The 21,096-nt window shown below is 40.6% G+C and overlaps 1 protein-coding gene across 2 annotated transcripts in view; it reads left to right on the top strand.

Annotated features, from left to right (window-relative positions):
- BORCS7 (BLOC-1 related complex subunit 7) overlaps positions 1–20,665 on the top strand; it is a 65,385-nt gene extending 44,720 nt beyond the window's left edge. Inside the window, exons 13-15 of one of the 2 annotated variants that reach the window (XM_069753718.1) lie at positions 12,840–12,982; positions 14,984–15,109; positions 19,565–20,665. In XM_069753718.1, the coding sequence (XP_069609819.1) occupies positions 12,840–12,982; positions 14,984–15,109; positions 19,565–19,663 (368 nt within the window). In that variant the 3' untranslated portion in view covers positions 19,664–20,665. The remainder of the gene's footprint in view (positions 1–12,839; positions 12,983–14,983; positions 15,110–19,564) is intronic. The other variant, XM_069753719.1, reaches the window with a different exon arrangement.
- Positions 20,666–21,096: the final 431 nt, after the last annotated feature.

A 21,096-nucleotide genomic window follows, 5' to 3' on the forward strand; every position in this document is an offset into this window, starting at 1 on the left:
CGATGCGCTACAGATAAAAATCACATTGCCGTCAATGGGTGCGCTAATGGACCCATTGCATGGCGTTAATTGCGACAATTTCGCCGTGCAACGCAGTCCGTTAGCGTTAACCCATTAACGCAATGTGAACCTAGCCTTATAGATTGGATGGCTGAGCTGTCAATAGCTATCCCAGACAAACTGAAGGGTAGAACCATGATCGTACCCCCTCTGCGGGATGGGGGGCATCGGACCCCCAGGCTTCCCTGGAAATTTTAGATGGAAGGTCCTGACTAACCGATCGGTCTTCACATCTTGAGAAGGGACCCAGGATCTCTCCTCTGGTGCGTATCCCCTCCAGTTGATGAGTTATTGGAAGGAATTATGGACCCTCCGAGAATCCACAACCCTCTGAACATCGTACTCCAAGCTACCATCTACTGAAACCAGAGGAGGCTGTGATGAGGGAGACTATGCAGGACAAACTCCTTTTAATAAAGATTTATGGAACAAGTTAGGGATGCGAAGGGATGGAGGAAGCTTTAATCTAAAGGTACCGTCACACTGGACGATATCGCTAGCGATCCGTGACGTTGCAGCGTCCTGGCTAGCGATATCGTCCAGTGTGACACGCAGCAGCGATCAGGCCCCTGCTGTGATATCGCTGGTCAGGGCAGAAAGGCCAGAACTTTATTTCGTCGCTGGCTCTCCCGCTGACATCGTGGAATCGGCGTATGTGACGCCGATTCAGCGATGTCTTCGCTGGTAAACATTGGGTAACTAAGCGCAGGGCCGCGCTTAGTAACCCGATGTTTACCCTGGTTACCATCGTTAAAGTAAAAAAAACAACCACTACATACTTACCTACCGCTGTCTGTCCCCGGCGCTGTGCTTCTCTGCTCTGGCTGTGAGCGCCGGGCAGCCGGAAAGCAGAGCGGTGACGTCACCGCTCTGCTTTCCGGCCGCTCTGCTTACACAGGGCAGAGAAGCACAGCGCCGGGGACAGACAGCGGAAGGTAAGTATGTAGTGGTTGTTTTTTTTACTTTAACGATGGTAACCAGGGTAAACATCGGGTTACTAAGCGCGGCCCTGCGCTTAGTAACCCGATGTTTACCCTGGTTACCGGCATCGTTGGTCGCTGGAGAGCTGTCTGTGTGACAGCTCTCCAGCGACCAAACAGCGACGCTGCAGCGATCCGGATCGTTGTCGGTATCGCTGCAGCGTCGCTTAGTGTGACGGTACCTTTAATGCCACAGGATTGACCACCTCTAGGATCTGATATGGACCAATACACTTTGGACCCAACCTTGCCAATGGCACTTGAAGTGTAATGTTCCTAGATAACAACCAAACCTTATCCCCAATCTTAAAAACAGGACCCACCGAACATCTTCTATCTGTCTTTCATTTTTGGTGAATCTGAGCAGTCCCAATATTCTTTTGAACCTCTCTCCAGACATCCCTAAGTATCTGTACGGCGACCTGCACCCCAGGACATTCAAAACGAAGCTTAGAAAATTTGCCAAAATGAGGATGAAAACACAAATAATAATAACAGAAGAACGGTGAGGTTCTGGTAGATTGATTTACTCGGCAGTTAAAAGCAAACTCAGCAAGAGGTAAAAACGAAGACTAGTCCTCCTGACGAGCTGCTGCAAAGAACCATAAAATGTGTTCCACAGATTGATTTGTCCTCTCAGTCTGACCATTGGTTTCAGGTTGGTAAGCAGATGAAAATGACAAGTCAATCCCGAGTTTATTACAAAAAGTTCTCCAGAGTTTAGAGACAAATTGTACTCCCCTATTAGACACAATGTTCAGAGTGATTCCACGTAACCTTACAATATGAGAAATAAACAACCTGGAGAGTGTCTCTACATTAGGTAATCCTGAGAAAGGAACAAAATGAGCTTGCTTGCTGAATCACCCAGATAGCAGTTTTCCCATCAGACAGAGGCAAATCCATAATGAAATCCATGGACAAATCCATGATCTTTCGGGAATTAGCAATGTTGCCAATTCCCCAGCCGGCCGGCTATGACTGACTTTAGTGCGTGCGCAGACTTCACAAGCAGATATAAAATCGTTAATATCATTCTGCATGGACAGCCACCAAAAATTCTAGCAATGGCTTCCAGGATGACCACTTAAGACCGAATCATGAAATTCCTGTAGCACATACAATCTTAGGTATTCACGCCAATGTCTAGAGTTTACGAATCTCCTCTTTCAATTCTGAAGTTACCATAGAAACCACAATGCCCTGAGGAATAATGGTGATGGAGTTTCTGGAGGAGAAATTGAATCTAGACTACGAGATAATGCATCAGCTTTCGAATTCTTAGACCCTGGCCTGAATGTAATAGAAAAATTAAACCGTGAGAAAATCAAGGACCATCTGGCCTGTCTAGGAGTTAATCTTTTAGCTGATTCAATGTAAGATAAATTCTTGTGATCAGTGACCACCATAACTGGATGAATCGCCCCCTCCAAAAAATGCCTCCATTCCTCAAAGGGCAATTCGGTAGCAAGTACACCTGATTCCTCACATCATAATTTCTCTCCGCTGGAAAACCTTTTTTTAGAAAAAAAGCACATAGACAAAGGTAAATCAGAGTGTTGGGTCCCTGCGATGACACTGCCCTCACTTTGATCTCCGAAGCATCCACTTCTACAATAAACAATAAATGTTTCTTGCAGATCAGGTTGGATCACACTGGGTGCAGACATAAAATACTCTAAATCTTTTGAAAGCCGTGATAGCATTTGGGGACCAAAGCCTGAGATTCCCCCCCCCCCCTTATGTTTAAGGTCAGTAGGTGGTTTAGCAATCTGTGAAAAACCACTGATAAATTTCTGATAATAGTTGAGGAATCCCAGAAAATGCTGCAAAGCCTTAAGGTACCTTCACACTAAGCGACGCTGCAGCGATACCAACAACGATGTCGATCGCTGCAGCGTCGCTGTTTGGTCGCTGGAGAGCTGTCACACAGACAGCTCTCCAGCGACCAACGATGCCGAGGTCCCCGGTAACCAGGGTAAACATCGGGTTACTAAGCGCAGGGCCGCGCTTAGTAACCCGATGTTTACCCTGGTTACCATCGTAAAAGTAAAAAAAACAAACACTACATACTTACCTACCGCTGTCTGTCCCCGGCACTCTGCTTCCCGCACTGACTGTGAGCACAGCGGCCAGAAAGCAGAGTGGTGACGTCACCGCTCTGCTTTCCGGCTGACCGGCGCTGACACAGGATACAGGAGGAGTGCAGAGAAGCAGAGCGCCGGGGACAGACAGCTGAAGGTAAGTATGTAGTGTTTGTTTTTTTTACTTTTACGCTGGTAACGAGGGTAAACATCGGGTTACTAAGCGCGGCCCTGCGCTTAGTTACCCGATGTTTACCCTGGTTACCAGTGAAGACATCGCTGAATCGGTGTCACACACGCCGATTCAGCGATGTCTTCAGGGAGTCCAGCGACGAAAGAAAGTTCTGGCCTTCTAGCTCCGACCAATGACATCACAGCAGGATCCTGGTCGCTGCTGCGTGTCAAACACAACGATATCGCTATCCAGGACGCTGCAACGTCACGGATCGCTATCGTTATCGTTGTGAAGTTGTTTAGTGTGAAGGTACCTTTAAGATCACAAGGTTGAACCCAATCAATTATGGCCTGCACATTCCCAGGGTCCATCTTATTCCATTCTGCTGAGAAGATAAACCCCTAAAATTTCTCTAATTTAGCAAGGGATCCAAGAAGTATTGTTTCTCCTTTCGGAGAGTGACATGTTAAGCATGTCGAGATGAGAAGACTTAAAGCCGCAATGCTCCTCTGGGAAATATGCAAATTGTCTCTTCAGAGAGGAAGAGGACTAGAACTCTAGTGCCACTTATTGGAAGTATACAAAAAAACCCTGTTTGGGAGAGAAGAACAGACAAATCGCGGCGCCCTAAGTGCGTAAACACAATATTATAGTCTTTAAAGGGTGCACAATTTTATGCACTCACCTGATAAAAGACTAAAATGGCTTTAGATCGTGTATCCTCCAAATTCCCTCTGAGATGCTTTTCAATATACAGGGCTTGCAGCTTGCCTCGGGTGGATCCAAGTGAGAGAGCCAGAGTAAGGCTCACACAGGATGAGTACTTCAAGAAAAGCACATCCAGCCCATGAATGAGGATTTGTACTGTGGTTTTATGATACCTGAAGAAGGATATATACTGTATCCGAAACGCGTCGTATCTCTTCTATTTTAAGTTATGAAATAAAAAAATATGAAATATCATCTTTGAATGTGACTCCTGGGAAGCGCTGCCATTCATGGGCTGGATGTGCTTTTCTTGAACTTATTGGAAGTAGCAATCCTAACAGTCAGTGTCGACCCTTTAACGAGTCTTGTCACATGACTTAGGATAAAAGCCAAACCAGATTCTCAATTTGCAGACACTGTGTTTCGGTGTACTGCCCCTCTTCAGTGCAAAGTGGAGATCTGGTTTGGCTAAATGAGAGGCGTCTGATCAATTTGTAAGGCCTGAGTCATGGTCTTTACCAGAGAACAAGGGGCATCATGTAGGACCAGAGCATCCTTAAGGGTTTCAGAAAGGATTTTTGGAACTGGCACCATGATTAAGGCCTTGTCACGGGCCAAAACGTGTTGGTTCTAGATGTCCACTGGCTGATTTAACTGCATGTAACTGTCCTTTTTTATATTTTTAAATTATTCTTTAATAAAATGGAAGTTTTATAATACAAGACCTCTGAAGGTGCAGCGGATTCTTCATCTGTGGGTCATACACATTTTTCTGGATTTCGTTGCTGTGGCTGCCGAGTTGCGACCCTGGCTGACAGATGAACTCCTGGAGTGAGACGAGGACGGTGAGCTGGCTAAAAAATGTTCTCCTTTCTTGTTATATAGGTCGGGGATGAGTGGAAGTGGTTAAGTATTTTTAACCATGATTTTGTTTAATTCTCCGAATTCAAGGCAAGGACGGAGACCCCTATCTTTCTTTTTAACAAAGAAAAATCCAGCAGCTATATGGGAGGAGGAAAGACGTATATGACCCTTTCGTAAACTATTGTTAACATATTCTTTCATGCCGTTCCATTCAGGAACAGACAAATTGTAAAGGCGAGCTTTAGGCAATTTGGCGCTAGGAATAAGATCAATAGCACAATCATAGGGAAGATGGGGAGGTAGTAACTCTGCCTCTTTTTTTGAAAAGACATCTCCAAGTTTTTTTTAGACATTTCTTGTAACAATTGGGGCTCCAATTCACAATCTCCTGCTAACACCAATCAACAACAGGATTGCGAATCCCCAGTACCGATCCAGCAGGTAAATTATCCAACACAAAACAGGAGATGGATTCATAATGGAGTGCTCCCAAATTGTGAGATAATGATGTCTTGCCAAGGGCGCCGATTTGAATGGGTCTTTCTGAACTAGCTGTTCCTAGCCTTAACTTCAGAACCAGTCCCAAATCAATAAAGTTAGCAGCAGACCAACAGTCAGTCAATGTTGACAACCCCTGATTCTCAAAGCATAACATCGTATTTATCAGTACTTTATCAGAGGAACAAAAAGACACCCAGACTCAGATGTTCTCCAGATGGATTGATAGCTTGAGGATGAGTTAGGCAATTCTTAAGAAAATGTTCAGAGAGACCACAGTATAGACATAGTCCGAGATCTTGTCTACGTCTTCTTCCTGCAAGATGAAGACGAGTAACTCTAATCTCCAATGGCTCCACCTTGGGTAAATGGATCTGCTCAGGGGAAGTATGACAAGCAGCCTGCCATTCACCACTTCTCTCATGGATTTTGTGGTCCATTTGTATGGCCTGAATCATGGCCTTTACCAGAGAACAAGGGGCGTCATGAAGGACCAGAGCATCCTTAAGGGTATCAGAAAGGCCTTTTTGGAACTGGCACCTGAGAGCAGCATCGTTCCATTGAACTTTGGTGGACCAATTCCAGAACTCCATACAGAAGTCCTCAGCTGTGTGCCCCCCGTGCGAGATTCATGATCTTGGCCTCAACAACTGAATTCTTCTGGGTTCATCATGTATAAAACCTAAACTGTTTTTCATATTTTTCATGTCTGGGGACAAGCCCCCTGAAAGTATCCCAAGGGCCCAAATAGGAAATATGCATTTTTTAGCACTTTTAAGTGTTATTTATTGTCTGTGTATTGTGTTCCAATATTAATAATAAAGGACTATTTGTAATGAATATATTTTCTCATATGTGTGTGTAGCAATATTGGTGGGTTTTTGGCCAACTTTGTATGGGGGCCTTTAGACTGCCTTTCATTGATTCTATTCATTGTAGGCTATGGGTTTCTTGAAATTTTGCCGTTTTCGCCTGATCTTGTGGGAATGACTGTGACTTCAAACAATGGGACATTATTTTTTTTTTGGATTAGGCGATATTATTTAATTCACTCCCATCTGGTATCTTGCAGCAGCCCACACTCTAGCCAGAGACCTTGATTTGTTATCTGAATGATTTACGTAAGGAGCAGGGAAAATGGAGTTTTGAAAGCCATCTGTAACCTTGAGACATTACACTCCGCTACATAATGGAATAGCATTGTGTTTAACATATTTGGCAAATAATTTGAAAATGGGTTGAGTTTTTTCTTTTTTTCTGCTGTTATTCCAAAAAATGAATGACAGGCCACTAAGATTTCTGGCAAGTATAACTTTTTGCATTACAAGATGTGCAATACCTTATTTGTTGCCATTGTCAGACCAGGTCTTGAGAGAAAAGAATTCTGAGCAGCTGATTAACTAGAATACTAGTTACCAAAAAAAAATGTTGACCACATTCCCACTAAATGTGACCCCAGACTATAATTTTCTCCACCTTCTGCTTGTTTAGTACTCATTGGCAAACATACTGCCATCACTTGCTCATTACTCCCCATTGACACCCAGATACATTCTGTGCTTGCTTGGTACTTATTGAAACTCAAAAGCAAATGAAAAGTCAAAGATGCTATTGGATTTTTACAGGTTGAAAAAGGTGAAGTGGTCAAAACTAATGTTGAGAATTCTGAACTTTTAAATTCCTATTTTGTATCTGTGTTCTCTAAGAAAGCTAATGCAACATCAACTGATCTTCACGGTGCCATTGAAAGAATAAAATAATCCACTCTATCCATAAACAGAGATATGGTGAGGGAACACTTAGAATAATTTACATGAATTTAAATCTCCTGATGCAGATGAATTATATCCTAGTTACTGAAAGAGTTAGCAGAGGAAATTGCAGATCCACTAGCCAGATTACTAGTCCCAGAAGATTGGAGAAGGGCAAATGTTGTCCCTATCTTCAAAAAGGAAATAAAACTGACCCAGGAGATTACAGGCCAATGAGCTTTACTTCTATACAAGGAAAGATCTTTGAACAAATTGTATGTATGTAAGTACTTGGACAAGAATACAGTAATTAACAAGAGCCAGCATGGGTTTGTAGCAAACAAGTCATGTCAGACTAATTTAATTTCTTTCTATGATGGAATCACTGACTTGGGTGGATCAGCAAAATGCGGTAGATATAGTGTATCTCGACTTCAGCAAATCATTTGATAAAATATCTCATACTATCTTTATTGGAAAAATGACCAAGTATGGGATTGACAAGGCTACGGTTAGGTGGATTCTTAACTGGCTCAGTGATCATACTCACTCAAAGAGTGGTAATAAATGGTTGACATCCAATTGAAAAAGTGTTTCAAGTGGGATACCACAAGGCTCTGTCCTGGCTACAGTGTTCTTCAACATTTTTATAAATGATCTACATAAGGGAACTGAAGGTAAACTAATCCAATTTGCAGACGATGCAAAGCTTGGAAGGATAGCTAACACTAGAGAAGATAGAGAAAGGATTCAGAAGGATTGAAATAAGCTTGAACAATAGCCAGTGACTAATAGAATGGTATTCAACAGGAAAAAATGCAATATTTTACATCTGGGCAAGAAAAATGTAAATTACATCTGTAGAATGGGAAGAATAGAACTAAGCAACAGCACATGTGAAAAAGCCTTGGGTATACTAATAGATCACAGATTGCACAAGAGTCAACAGTGTGATGCAGCAGTAAACAAGGCAAACAAAGTTCTAGGATGTATTAAGAGAAGCATAGAGTCTAGATCACATGAAGTAGCACTGTGTCAAGTTCTGGGCACCACATTTAAAAAAAAAGACATTGAAAAACTGGAGCAAGTTCAGAGAAGAGCTACCAAGATGGTGAGCGGACTGCAAAGTATGTCCTATGAAGAACAATTAAAGGATCTGGGAATGTTTAACTTGTAAAAATCAAGGCTAAGAGGAGACTTAATAGCTGTCTACAAATATCTCAAAGGGAGAAGATATAGATTAGATATTAGAAAAAAACTCTTTGACAGTGAGGGTGATCAATGAGTGGAACAGGCTACCACGAGAGGTGGTGACTCCTCCTTCAATGGAAGTCTTCCAACAGAGGCTGGACAAACATCTGTCTGAGATGGTAGTTGGACACGATAACCCTTGAGGTCTCTTCCAACTCTAACATTCTATGATTCCCGCTTGCTTGTTTCTTCATATGAACTTCACAGTGCCTTTATCATTAGTAAAAAGATTCTAACAACTCAATCCTTATTTCCACAGACATACACATTAGAATCTAATTAGATGATTAGCCTGTCCCAACAAAATCGGTTGGTTTGGTCAACATTAGGGGGTTGTCCACTACTGGACAACTCCTTTTTAAATGCTAGCATGGCCCCAACAAAATTAGGAAAGCACATACTCTGTGTGTTCCAGTGTAATTAGTGCTGTGTCTTCTGGCAGTCATGCTACAGTTAGGCTGCATTGCTCATATGACTTATCAGCGGCTGCTGACTGGCTGCAGCCTAAACAGTTCTGTCAGGTGCTCCTTTACTGTTACAAGTGCAGCCTCTGGTGCTGGGCAGTGCTCAGGATGGAACTTGGACTGAACAGAGTTGAACATCAACAAAAGTTGAACATCCTAAAGAGGGCAGTCTGGGCGCATCATACTATCTGTTGGGGGCATCATACCCTGTGGAAAGGAATTGTTCGGCATCATACTTAATGGGAAGTACAGGTGCTTCTCACAAATTTAGAATATCATCAAAACATTAATTTGTTTCAGTTTTTCAATGCAAAAAGTGAAACTCATATGATATAGAGTCATTACAAACAGAGTGATCTATTTCATGTGTTTATTTCTGTTAACCCCTTAACGACCAGAGGTATTTTGGTTTTGCATTTTCATTTTTTGCTCCTTTGATTCCTACAGCCAGAACTTGTTTTTTTGCGGGACAAGTTGTACTTTTGAACGAAGCCATTGGTTTTACCATGTTGTGTACTCGAAAACAGGAAAAAATTCCAAGTGCGGTGAAACTGCAAAAAAAAAAAGAGCAATCCCACACTTGTTTTTTGGTTTTGCTTTTTTACTAGGTTCACTAAATGCTAAAATTGACCTGACATTGTGATACTCCAGGTCATTACGAGTTCATAGATCCCAAACATGTCTACATTCTTTTTTATCTAAGTGGTGAAAAAAATTCCAAACTTTGTTAAAAAAATTAAAAAAATTGCGCCATTTTCCGATACCCATAGCGTCTCCATTTTTCGTGATCTGGAGATGGGTGAGGGCACTGAGCTGACGTTTTTAATGATACCATTTTGGTGAAGATATGATCTTTGATCACCCATTATTGTATTTTTATGCAATGACGCAGCAACCAAAAAACATAATTCTGGCTTCTTGACTTTTTTTCTTGCTAAGCCGTTTAACGATCAGGTTAATCCTTTTTTTATTGAAAGATCGGATGATTCTGAACGCGGCGATACAAAACATGTGTATGTTTGATTTTTTTAATTGTTTTATTTTGAATGGGACAAAAGGGGGGTGATTGAACTTTTATATTCTAATTTTTTTATATTTTTTAAAACTTTTTTTTTACTTTTGGCATGCTTCAATAGTCTTCATGGGAGACTAGAAGCTGCCATAACTGGATCGTATATGGCAGAATTACTCACTTGCTATGAGCGCTGACCGGCACTCATAGCAAGCCGCAGTGACAACCAGAGAGGTCTCCAGGAGACCTCTGGTTGTCATGCCAACCCATCGGTGACCCATGATCACGTGACGGGGTCACCGGTGGTTGGATTTCTGCCACGATTGCCGGAAATGCTTGTTAAATGGCACTGTCAGCGTTTGACAGTGGCACTTAACGGTTTAATAGCAATGGCTGGATCGCGATTCCACCCGCTTCTGTTCCGGGCACATGTCTGCTGTTCAAAATGGGAAGGAGTCCAACATCGGCGTAAATGTACGCCCGATGTCGGAAAGGGGTTAATGTTGATGATTATGGCTTACAGCCAATGAAAACCTAAAAGTCATTATCTCAGTAAATTAGAATACTTTATAACACCAGCTTGACAAATGATTTTAAAATCCGATATATTGGCCTACTGAATTGTATGTTCTGTAAATGCACTCAATACTTGGTCAGGGCTCCTTTTGCATCAATTACTGCATCAATGCAGCGTGGCCTGGAGGCGATCAGCCTGTGGCACTGCTGAGGTGTTATGGAAGCCCAGGTTGCTTTGATAGCAGCCTTCAGCTCTTCTGCATTGTTGGGTCTGGTGTCTCATCTTCCTCTTGACAATACCCCATAGAGAATCTAAGTTAAGGTCAGATGTGATTGCTTGCCAATAAGCCATAATCATCAACATTAACAGAAATAAACACTTGAAATAGGTCACTATGTTTGTAATGACTCCATATAATACGAGTTTCACTTTTTGTTTTGAAAAACTGAAATAAATTAACTTTTTGATGATATTCTAAGTTTGTGAAAAGCACCTGTACATGTGAGGAGCCTTGAAAATGCTGTTGTAGGGAGGCAGCACTATTTCTATGTGGTCGTACAGAAATTATTAAGCGAGGGTATTAGCATTGCAGTTCAAGCCCCCTCATTGTGATGTTAAAAAGCAGGTAGCAACAATCATGAGAAAAACTATTTACAACCTTTTTTAACTGTATACTTTTGTGTATTAGAACATAAAAAATCTGGTCCTTAGAAGGTTTTAGAACACATGACAAATTAAACTGTGTAAATTGTTTACGTAACGAAAACTAGACAAAAATGCAGACAGTGTGTGAAATAAGTATATACTCACTGCTTTCATAGGTTTTAAGAGTGTAAGTAGCACTAGCAGCCAAGTACTGCTAATCAAATGCCCTGGATTAATTATTCATCAACAAGTGCGACCACCTTTCTAAAAGCAGAAGCTTATGCAGTTTGCTGGTCTGGATAGGTCTGGTATGTGATAACACGATGCCAAAAAGGAAATACATTAGCAATGATTTTAGAGGAGCAGTTGTGATGCCCATCAATCTTGTAAGAGATACAGAGCCATTTTCAAACAAGTTAGAGTCCATCATTCCACAGTGGGAAAGATTATTCATAAATAGAAAACATTCCACATAGGTGACAATATTCCCAGAAGTACATCAAATTCACCCCAATGTTAGACCATAGAAGGCTGAGAGAAACTGAAAAAAATACCAAGAGCTACAGCTCAGAGTCTAAAGGTCTCAGCATATTAAATACTCAAGTTTATAATACAATTAGAAAAAGACTGAACATATACTGTATAGTTTGTTTGGAAACATTGCCAGGAGAAAATCTATTATTTTTTAGAAGAACAGTTGCATCTGAACGAACTACAAGTCTTCTGGAAAAATGTCATTTGGACAGATGAGAACAAAGTGGAAATATTTTTGCTCAAAACATCATATAAACTGTCAAGCACTGTGGTAGAGGGATGATGTTTTGTGCTTGTTTTACAGCCACAGGAGGTGGACATCTTGCAGGACCTCATTGAGTAGACCATGAAATTCTCTGTATAAGGCCGGGGTCACACTTGCGAGAAACTCGCACGAGTCTCGCATCTCAATACCCGGCACTGCCGCCGGCACTCGGACCGGAGCGCTCAGCTGCATAGAAATACATGCAGCCAAACACTCCAGTCCTGAGTGCCAGCAGCAGTGCCGGGTATTGAGATGCGAGACTTGTGCGAGTTTCTCGCAAGTGTGACCCCGGCCTACAAACATGTTCTGGAGTCCAATGTGAGGCCATCTACCCAAAACCAAAAGATTTGGCATAACTGAGTCTTACACAATGAGGACATTGACCCCAAGCCCTGCAGAAATTGTACACAATGGCTGAAAAAGAAAAGAATCATGGTATTGAAATAGCAAAGTCAATGTCCACACCTCAACCCAATTGAAATGCTATATTGGAACCTAAGGAAATGTACATAAACGAATGTCCACAACCCCAATCAACTTAAACATTTTAAAGAAGACTATACCAAGATTCCTCCAGAATGATGTCAGAGACTGAAAAAGTCATAAAGAAAACACAGACTTCAAGTTATTGCTGCTAAAGGTGGATCTACAAGATATTGATCCATTGGAGGTACTTAATTTTTCACCCAGTATTTTTCCATTCTGGCCTAGTTTTGGTTAATTAAATAATGACAGTGTAATTTGTGATGCGTTGTTGTTCATCTGAGGTTGCATTTACTTAGTTTTAACACCTTCTGAGGACGAGATTTGTATTACCGTATATCCTGATACGTAAAGCCACAGATTTCAAAGAATACATTGTGTTTCTATGACTGTATGTGTTTCTAAAGTAATGACGCTTGATATTTGGAATTGAAAACACAATAAAACTGGTCATCACTTGGTTCCCTTTGTAGCTGGAGTTGGTTATACATTCTGTGTGTATAGGAACCTAATGTGTGTTTTTATTTTTTATTTTTTTTTATTTTCAGGTGACCTCAAATTTGTTTCTGCCACATTTCGCCTCTTCAAACTTCCCCGGAAGTGTGTAAAGCAGAAGGGCATGGTTATTTATAATGGAGGAATCGCCGGCTGTGAGAATCATTTTCAGTTTGATACAAACTTCACATTCAAGGTACCACATAATTATCATATTTTTTTACCATATAAAAATATGGAGTTTTAGCATCCTTTTAGTTCACAGAACCACTCAGCCTCCATAAGGCTCTGTACAACTTGAAGATGTACAGTGCAGTAATACGGCCATGTTATGAGCTTTCAAGTATGTATTACAGAAAATGGCATCCACTTTTTTTTTTTTTACAATTTAAATGATTCACACAAGTGCTTCTCACTAAATTACAATATCATCAAAAAGTTAATTTATTTCAGTTCTTTATTACAAAAAGTGAAATTCGTATCTTATATAGTCATTACAAATAGAGTGATCTATTTTATGTGTTTATTTCTGTTAATGATGATTACAGCTTACAATCTAGATTCTCTGCTAGACAATGCATTTCTACAAAAAAGGTCTAATTTTTATTAGGAGACTAAGCTCTTATTCAGATGTCTGATTTTCGCACACGTGTTCTAGCTGTGTTCTTTAGGGATAGAACACTTACCTAGTATATTCTATAAGGCTGTTTTTTTTTCGTGGACTGCTAGATAGGAGAAGGTAAAAAAACAACTTTATTTTTTCTTGTTCAAGAAAAACTGTTGAAACTTGGATGAGACCTGGCAAAATCACTAATAAAAATAGGACGTTTTTTTTTAAGTGAGAAACAGGCATTTAAATGAGACCCAAGACCCACAGATGCTATTAAAATTACTCACCCAAGTTAAAGTGAAACCATTCTGGGAACTTCTATGTATTGATTATTCTATCTATTGTACTTATGTTGCAGAAATAGAACACATTATACATTTTAATTATGTTGCGCACTTGATGGATTAAACAATATGAAAAGACAATTTGCGCATATGTGCCAAAAAAAAAAAATCAATATTTAGGTACCGTCATGGCTGAAATTTGTTCCAGAAAATGAATTATTTCTCCCAGAAAATTATTGCAATTACCCATATGTTGTTATACACGTTTATTTCCTTCGTGTGTATTGTAATACAAAAATCAGAAAAAAGTAAATTTGACATAAATTCACACAAAACCCCAATTGTAGGCACCCTCAACTTAATATTAGGTTGCACTGTTCACTGCACATCGAAAAACAAGGTTAGAAGAAAAAGGGAGTATTCTGATCTTATGAGGAGTGTCCAGCCGGTTGCACTCACTCAGAAAAAGGCTATTCTTGCGGTACAAACTTGAGTTCCGGGTACACCGTTGAGTGACATCATGCAACGCTGTACCTGAATCACATGTTAAAGTTCCCTTGTGCAACTAATATAGTAAACAACTAAATAAATAAAAATGTTTTTAAAAAATAAATTAAATTCTCTTTCATTGAAAAAATGTTTAATGAAAAATCAAACACTCCCCCAAATATATGTGTATGGAATCACTGAATCCACTATGTCAGAACAATAAAACTACATGGTGACCGCCATAAAAAAATCTATGCCAGATTTGCCATTTTTGTTCATCTAACCTCACATAAAATGAAATAAGAAAAACGATCAGAGTTCGTATGTATTGCAAAATGGCTCTCAGAATATGATGACGCACCCAAAAATATTTTTTAACCAATTTTTTCTCACGTAAAAGTAATAAAACAACAAAAATAGTATAAGTCAGGTACTACTGTAATTGGATGGATAATATAGCACTATACCTTTATTTAGGTGGCGAATGCCAAAAAGAAAATGCAATAAAATTGTGCCAGAATTGCTGTTTTTAGTTTGCTTCTTCAACAACAAAAACAATGAAGACAAAAAGTACTCAGTTGTGTGTGCCCAGAAATGTCTCACAAAAAAAAGATTGAATCCCCTCTCCCAATTTTTTTTTTTTTTTCAAAACAAGAGTAAGAAACCATAAAAACACATTTTGGTATTGTCATTATTGTATTAATCTTTAGAAAAAAAAAATGCATGTCAATTATACTGAATGGTGATTAAAAAAAAAATCCTTGCCTTAACTATTCTGAGAGAATGTTCAAATGATGCCATTTATTCTTTTTAGGAAGGAGAAGCTACAGCGGTGGATGAAGACGTGTGGAGCATCTTGAAAACTTCCAGATTTTCAGATGAATTTTTATTTCAGCCCGTGGGAAAGGGAAACTCTCCCACCCAATGCTGTTCTCAAAAGGTGATATATAAGTTTCTTTATTGCTTAGTGTAGAACTTTTCTTGTGTAATGGTTCCAGTTTTAATTATATAATGCTTAACAAAACTTTAAAGAAGCACTCTCATTAGGTTTTGTATTAATGATATGCATTGCTGTGCATGTGGTGTGGGTGTATTAATATACTCACCTTCTGCTGCGCTCTCTGATGTCCGGCGCCGTTCTTCTCTTCTGTGTGACGTCACCGCCCTGCTGAGTGACCCGGGTGGTCTGCGTGACCCAGAGGTGGCTTTTACAGTGTAAGTCTATGGGGCTTTCATTATAAAAGAGATTTCTGGGTCAAGCATAGAGCGTAAAGTGATCCGGCTAGTCAGAATTGCCTTGATGTCACTGAGAAGAGAAGACCGGTGCTGGACACCGGAACAGCGGAAGGGGAGTATATTAATACACTGACACTACATTAAATGCATGTACACACATTTAATGAATAATAAACTTAATGGAGGTGCTTCTTTAAATGAAAAGTTTGGCTTTACATTCAAAGGTTAAAGGGGTGGTCCGGCACCTAAAATGTATTTTCGAAATATCTATCCTTACGTCCTAACTACTTCTATCTATCTAGTTAATCTCTAAATGTTTGTTTCTGTACTTCCTGTGATGTGTTGTTTGAGAGGAGTCTCAAATGTGACATCACAGGAAGTTGGGGCTGCACTCACTCCGGCAGCATCCATCGCCCCTCCTGGAACAGGAAGTCACAGGGGGGCAACACTGAAGTTACCCACTAGTTTCTTGCATCGCTGCTCACTCTGAAGAAGTCCTGGATCCTCGGTGATGGACATTGTGGCAAATGTGAATGCAGCTCTGGCCCTCTGATTCTGTCTGCACCACTGCACTGAAAACTTGGCTTCTGGGAGGAAATTAACTTTATTAAGTTCATCAGTGTAGAGCCGGCTGTCAGTCAGTTACAGCCGCCATCACTATGTACTGAACGGTGACTGAAGCCATATCGGCAGCTCCTCTATGACTGAAAGCCGGAGGCTACTGTGAGGAGTAAAGTGAAATTTCTCCCCGTAACCAGGTTTTCAGTGCAGCGGCCACACAGCTTTAGAACACTATTAAACTACAGATTAACTCCGTATCTGCAGGTTAATAATGTTTTGGGACATGACAGGTTTCCTTTAACTGGAATGGAAGCATGGCTTAAGATATAGTAAGCTGCACCAAAATTTTGATACAAAATGTGGTCTTGAAGTGGTTGTCTGGGCGTTTAAAGGGATTCTGTCAACACAGGATGACTAAGTCCCGCCACTTGGTGCTTCACCGGTGGCCAATCATTTATATACACCTTCCCACCTGCTTGTTTTCCCCCTAACTCCACCCCTCTTCTTTGATTGACAGCTCTGGCTTCATAAAGCCAGAGAAGGGTGGGGATAGATGGGGGGGAAAAAGCAGGTGAGAAGGTATATTTAAATGACTGGCCTCGCTTGTTCTTGGTTTCAATAGTCATTCTGTGCTGACAGTCCCTTTAAACCTCTAACGACCTCCGCCATATATATGCAGCGCAAGCCGTAAGCAGGTGTATGGAGCGGGCTCATGGGGTGAGCCTGCCCCATACCCAGCAGGTCCTGTCTGTGTATTAAAACAAGGACCTGCCCTCTAACAATTGTGGTGACTTGCTCGCGCTTGTTAACCCGTTAAATGCTGCTATCAAACTCTGACAGCAACATTAAACACGCACCAGCAATGGGGACTGTCATTCCATGAGCCCATCTTTGCCTGTGACGTGATCTTGGGTAGCTGATAGGTTGTCATAACAAAAAAATGCATAAAAGTTTAAATCACACCTTTTTTGCCCCATTAAAAATAAAGGTATTAAAGAAATTCATATATTTGGTATTGCCGCGGTCAGAAAAGTCCAATCTGTCAAGATATAAAAATAATTAATGAGATCAGAAAACATTAAAAAAATCAATAACGACAAAATTATGTTTATACAGTCTCCGCTTGTTACAGCATTTTTGCAGAATTGCAAACAAAATGTCACATCCATCCCGACGTGGAATAACAAAAAACGTGGTCTAGTCCTGCAAGAAGTAAGCCATCACGCAGCTGTATTGACTGAAAAATAAAAACCTTATGGGCCTCGTAAAATGCATAACCCCGCCAATCTTTTTTATTTACCGCGAAAATATAAAAAAAACTAGACATGTCTGTTATCGCCGTAATTATACTGATGCTCAGAATCATATTGCGAGGTCATTTGTACCACAAAATGTACACGTTAGAAACAATTCTCAAAAAATTATGTCAGAATTGCTATTTTTTTCCTCACGATTTCTCCTCACTTGGATTTTTTTCCCGTACACCATGTGGTAAAATAAATATTGTCATTCAAAGGTACAACTCTTCTCAGAAAAGAACAGCCCTCGTATGTCTATGTGGACACAAAAAAAAGAAAAGTTATAGCCCTGTCGTGAAGGGGTTAACATTGACTGTCTATCCTTAGGATAAAGCCCCCGTCACACAAAGCGAGATCGCTAGCGAGATCGCTGCTGAGTCACAAGTTTTGTGACGCAACAGCGACCTCAGTAGCGATCTCGCTATGTTTGACACGTAGCAGTGATCAGGCCCCTGCTGTGAGATCGCTGGTCGTGTCGGAATGGCCTGGACCTTTTTTTAATCGTTGAGGTCCCGCTGGGTAGCACACATCGCTGTGTTTGACACCTTACCAACGACCTCATGACAGGACGTCCCTCATTGAGGTCTGTTAATCGTCATGAAATAGCTGCCATGTGACATCGTTGTACAGGTCGCCGCATCGCTGCTGCGTCGTTGGGGAGATCTCACAGTTTGACATCTCACCAGCGACCACATAGCGACGCAGCAACGATCCCTGACAGGTCGTATCGTTGTCGGGATCGCTTTAGCGTCGCTAATGTGACGGGGCCTTAAGTCATCAATGTCTGATTAGTGGGCGTGCGACACCTGGCACCCCCGCCGATCAACTTTACCCAGTGTCAGCGGCTGCTGGAATTTCTCTGTTACGGAATTGCACTGCTCCGTTGACTGTATAGTGGCCACGACTGGGTACTGCACCTATTCAAATCAATAGATGGCGGATGTGCCGTACCTGGTCACGGCCACTATAACATCAATGAAGCTGTTTTGTCCGCCACCAACATCAAGAACAGCTAATCAGCAAGGGGGCCAGGTGTCGCACCCCCACCAGACATTGACCTATCCTTAATCCTGGACAACCCCTTTAAAATATACCAATATAAGGTGGTCTAAAGTTAAACAGAAGTGTCTAAAGGTGCAAAGTTATCATCTAGCATACACTACAGTGATAGATTAGGCAGTCTGAAAATGTTTCAGACTTAAGATATTGGGCACGATACATAAATCTGCCCCATTGTGTATTGTAGAGAATGGGCCCTGAAACACTACTCACAACTGTTACTTTTTCAGTTCTGCAGTAGATGATGACAGTAAAAAATCGGCAGATGTGCAATTTCTTTTTCTCATACTCTTGGAATATCGAGGTCTGTAGAAAAGAACTCTGCGTACTAACACATGAGAAAGGAATGTTCCTTGTAAATATGCAGTATCGTACTCTGACCTTGCTTTGTGCTGGACTGCATGATGGAAAATGAACTTCTAAAGGACAAAACGTGTTTTCTGATAGACATACTCCATTAAAGGGTATTGCTAGGTGTAACCATTAATGGCTGGAACACTGCTGCGGGTCTGTGTTTTCACTGCGGTACCCCACACAGCGCCAATTTTGTTTGCATGGCCATATCTGGTACTGCAGTTCAGCCCTATTTATCTGAACAGGTCACAGCTGGGGTTACAATATAATTTTACCGCACTGTCGTATATGCCCTTCTTTATTCTACTGATCTTTGGGGTCCATAGATTGGCCTCAACTGATTACATATTTATTCAATCCCTGGTATTATAATAAGTAACTAGCATTTGTCTAAGTTTGTGTTTTTGTGTTTTTTTTTTAATCCTCATGACTTATTTTGCTGTCAAGTTTTTGGGGAAGTGCAGTATTGAAACATCTGCAAGACTTTGAGTCTATCGGCCTGTCAACAGAACTTGTCCAACATCAGTCATATGGGCAAAACATGCTTAAAAATCAGTGTTCTCGGCAGCACACTGTTTTACGTAAACAGGTGATATGCTGCCAAATAAATTGTATGTTTTGGTTGTTGGTGGCCTGTGTAAACAGGCCATTAAATGAATGCCAAAAGGCTTGGATGTAGCCGACTGGCAGTCGTTTAGCGGCGGTGGTTGGGACTCCTACACCCAGAGGGGATAGAAAGAGCAGCTCCAGTACTGATTGAGGTACAGTCGAAATGATCTCAGGTTCCCTGTATTCTCAAGGTCACTGATTTTATTTGAAATAATTAAAAAAAAAAATCCAACTTCTTCCTTCATTTTTCACTTTTGTTTAATGCATTTTCCTTTTAGGAAATCATCAAGGATCCTTTTCAACTGGCAGAGGAGCAGAACAAACAGCCCTTACCTTCCAGTTACAACAGCTGCTGCGGACCAAAAGGATGTTGCTAAGATGATGGCTCCTTTAGTCCTATTAATTGCAATTAGAATTTTATAATGCAAATTTTCAGAAAATATTATTGATGAAATAACCACTAGAAGTACTTCTTTTATTCCTAAATAATTAGTAACTGAAAGAATAGCAGGTTAGTAGCGTTCTGACACCACCTCCAAAAATGACTGACAGCAGGCTCAGCAATAGAGCCGGCTGTCAGTCAGTGCCGGGGGCGGGATTACAGCCACCGCTCTCTATGCTCAGATAAGTGACAAAAACCGTGTTGGTGCCACCCTTATGACTGAAAGAGCGAGGCAGTCGGGAGGGGGGAATAAAATTAATTTCCTCCTGGCAGCGGGGCTCTCTATGTGGTGGCTGCACGGTGTCAGAACTCTATTAACCTGCAGATTAATTCCATATCTGCTGGTCAATAGTGTTATTTTACAATGCAGGTTAATTTTAATATATTTCCCAATGTACCTTAAAACCCTTTAAACCCTATTAAAATATCTATAGATGACCTGACATGTCAGGTTTTTTTTTTTAAATGCTTTAATTCCCACCAAAAAGAGCAATTCTGGAACTTTTTCTCTTACAATTCTGTACTATTGTGCATTGGGTCGTTTGGTCGTGTCCTTACAGATTGGACTTTGTCAGACAGTGTAAGCACGCACGCAGAATAGTAATACCCAGTTGTCAGTATATTTCTGGATTTTATAGGTGAGTTAACCTAGAAATAGCAGAACTTCAACTCTAGCCAAAGTAAAAGCATTCAGCAGAGCTGACAGGTTCACTTTAAGTTTGATTTGTCTCTTCGGATTTAATCCTATTTTTGTTTAATGGTAAAGGGCAAGAATTTTTTTATTGATATTTCTACTAATGGGATAAATGGAGAATAATATGTCACAAGACTTGTTTAATAGGTCACAACACAACCAAGTCTTAATTAATATTAATTTTTTTTTTGTTATTGTTTAATAATTTCAATAACAATGTTATTAAATTTTATCCACTATAAAAAGTTTATGCAAGATATCTTTTTTGGGGGGAAATTAAATGTGTAATTATGTGTAAGGTTTGGGGAGTATTATAGTTTCAGAATAAAAATGACCTGGTAGAGGGCATACAGAGTAGAATTTCAATATTTGCAGATTCTACGTAAGCTGGGTAATAATTAGCAGAGGAGGATAATTTAATGTTACATAAGCTGGGGCTTGCGCTGAGAAATAGCAATTGAAGTTCAATGTAGATAAATTTAAGGGTGTGCACTTTGGCAGAGGACACTGGGTAAAACTGTCACTGAAAAGACATGGGTGTATCGGTGTTGGCAAATGCAACTGTAGTAACCAATGCCAGGCAGCTACCGCCAAGGCTAATAAAATAATGGGATGCATTAAAAGAAGCCTAGATGCTCATGATAAGAGCATAGTTTTGCATCGATACAAGTCAC

Source organism: Ranitomeya imitator, chromosome 2, assembly GCF_032444005.1.
Source record: "Ranitomeya imitator isolate aRanImi1 chromosome 2, aRanImi1.pri, whole genome shotgun sequence".
Lineage (NCBI taxonomy): Eukaryota > Metazoa > Chordata > Amphibia > Anura > Dendrobatidae > Ranitomeya > Ranitomeya imitator.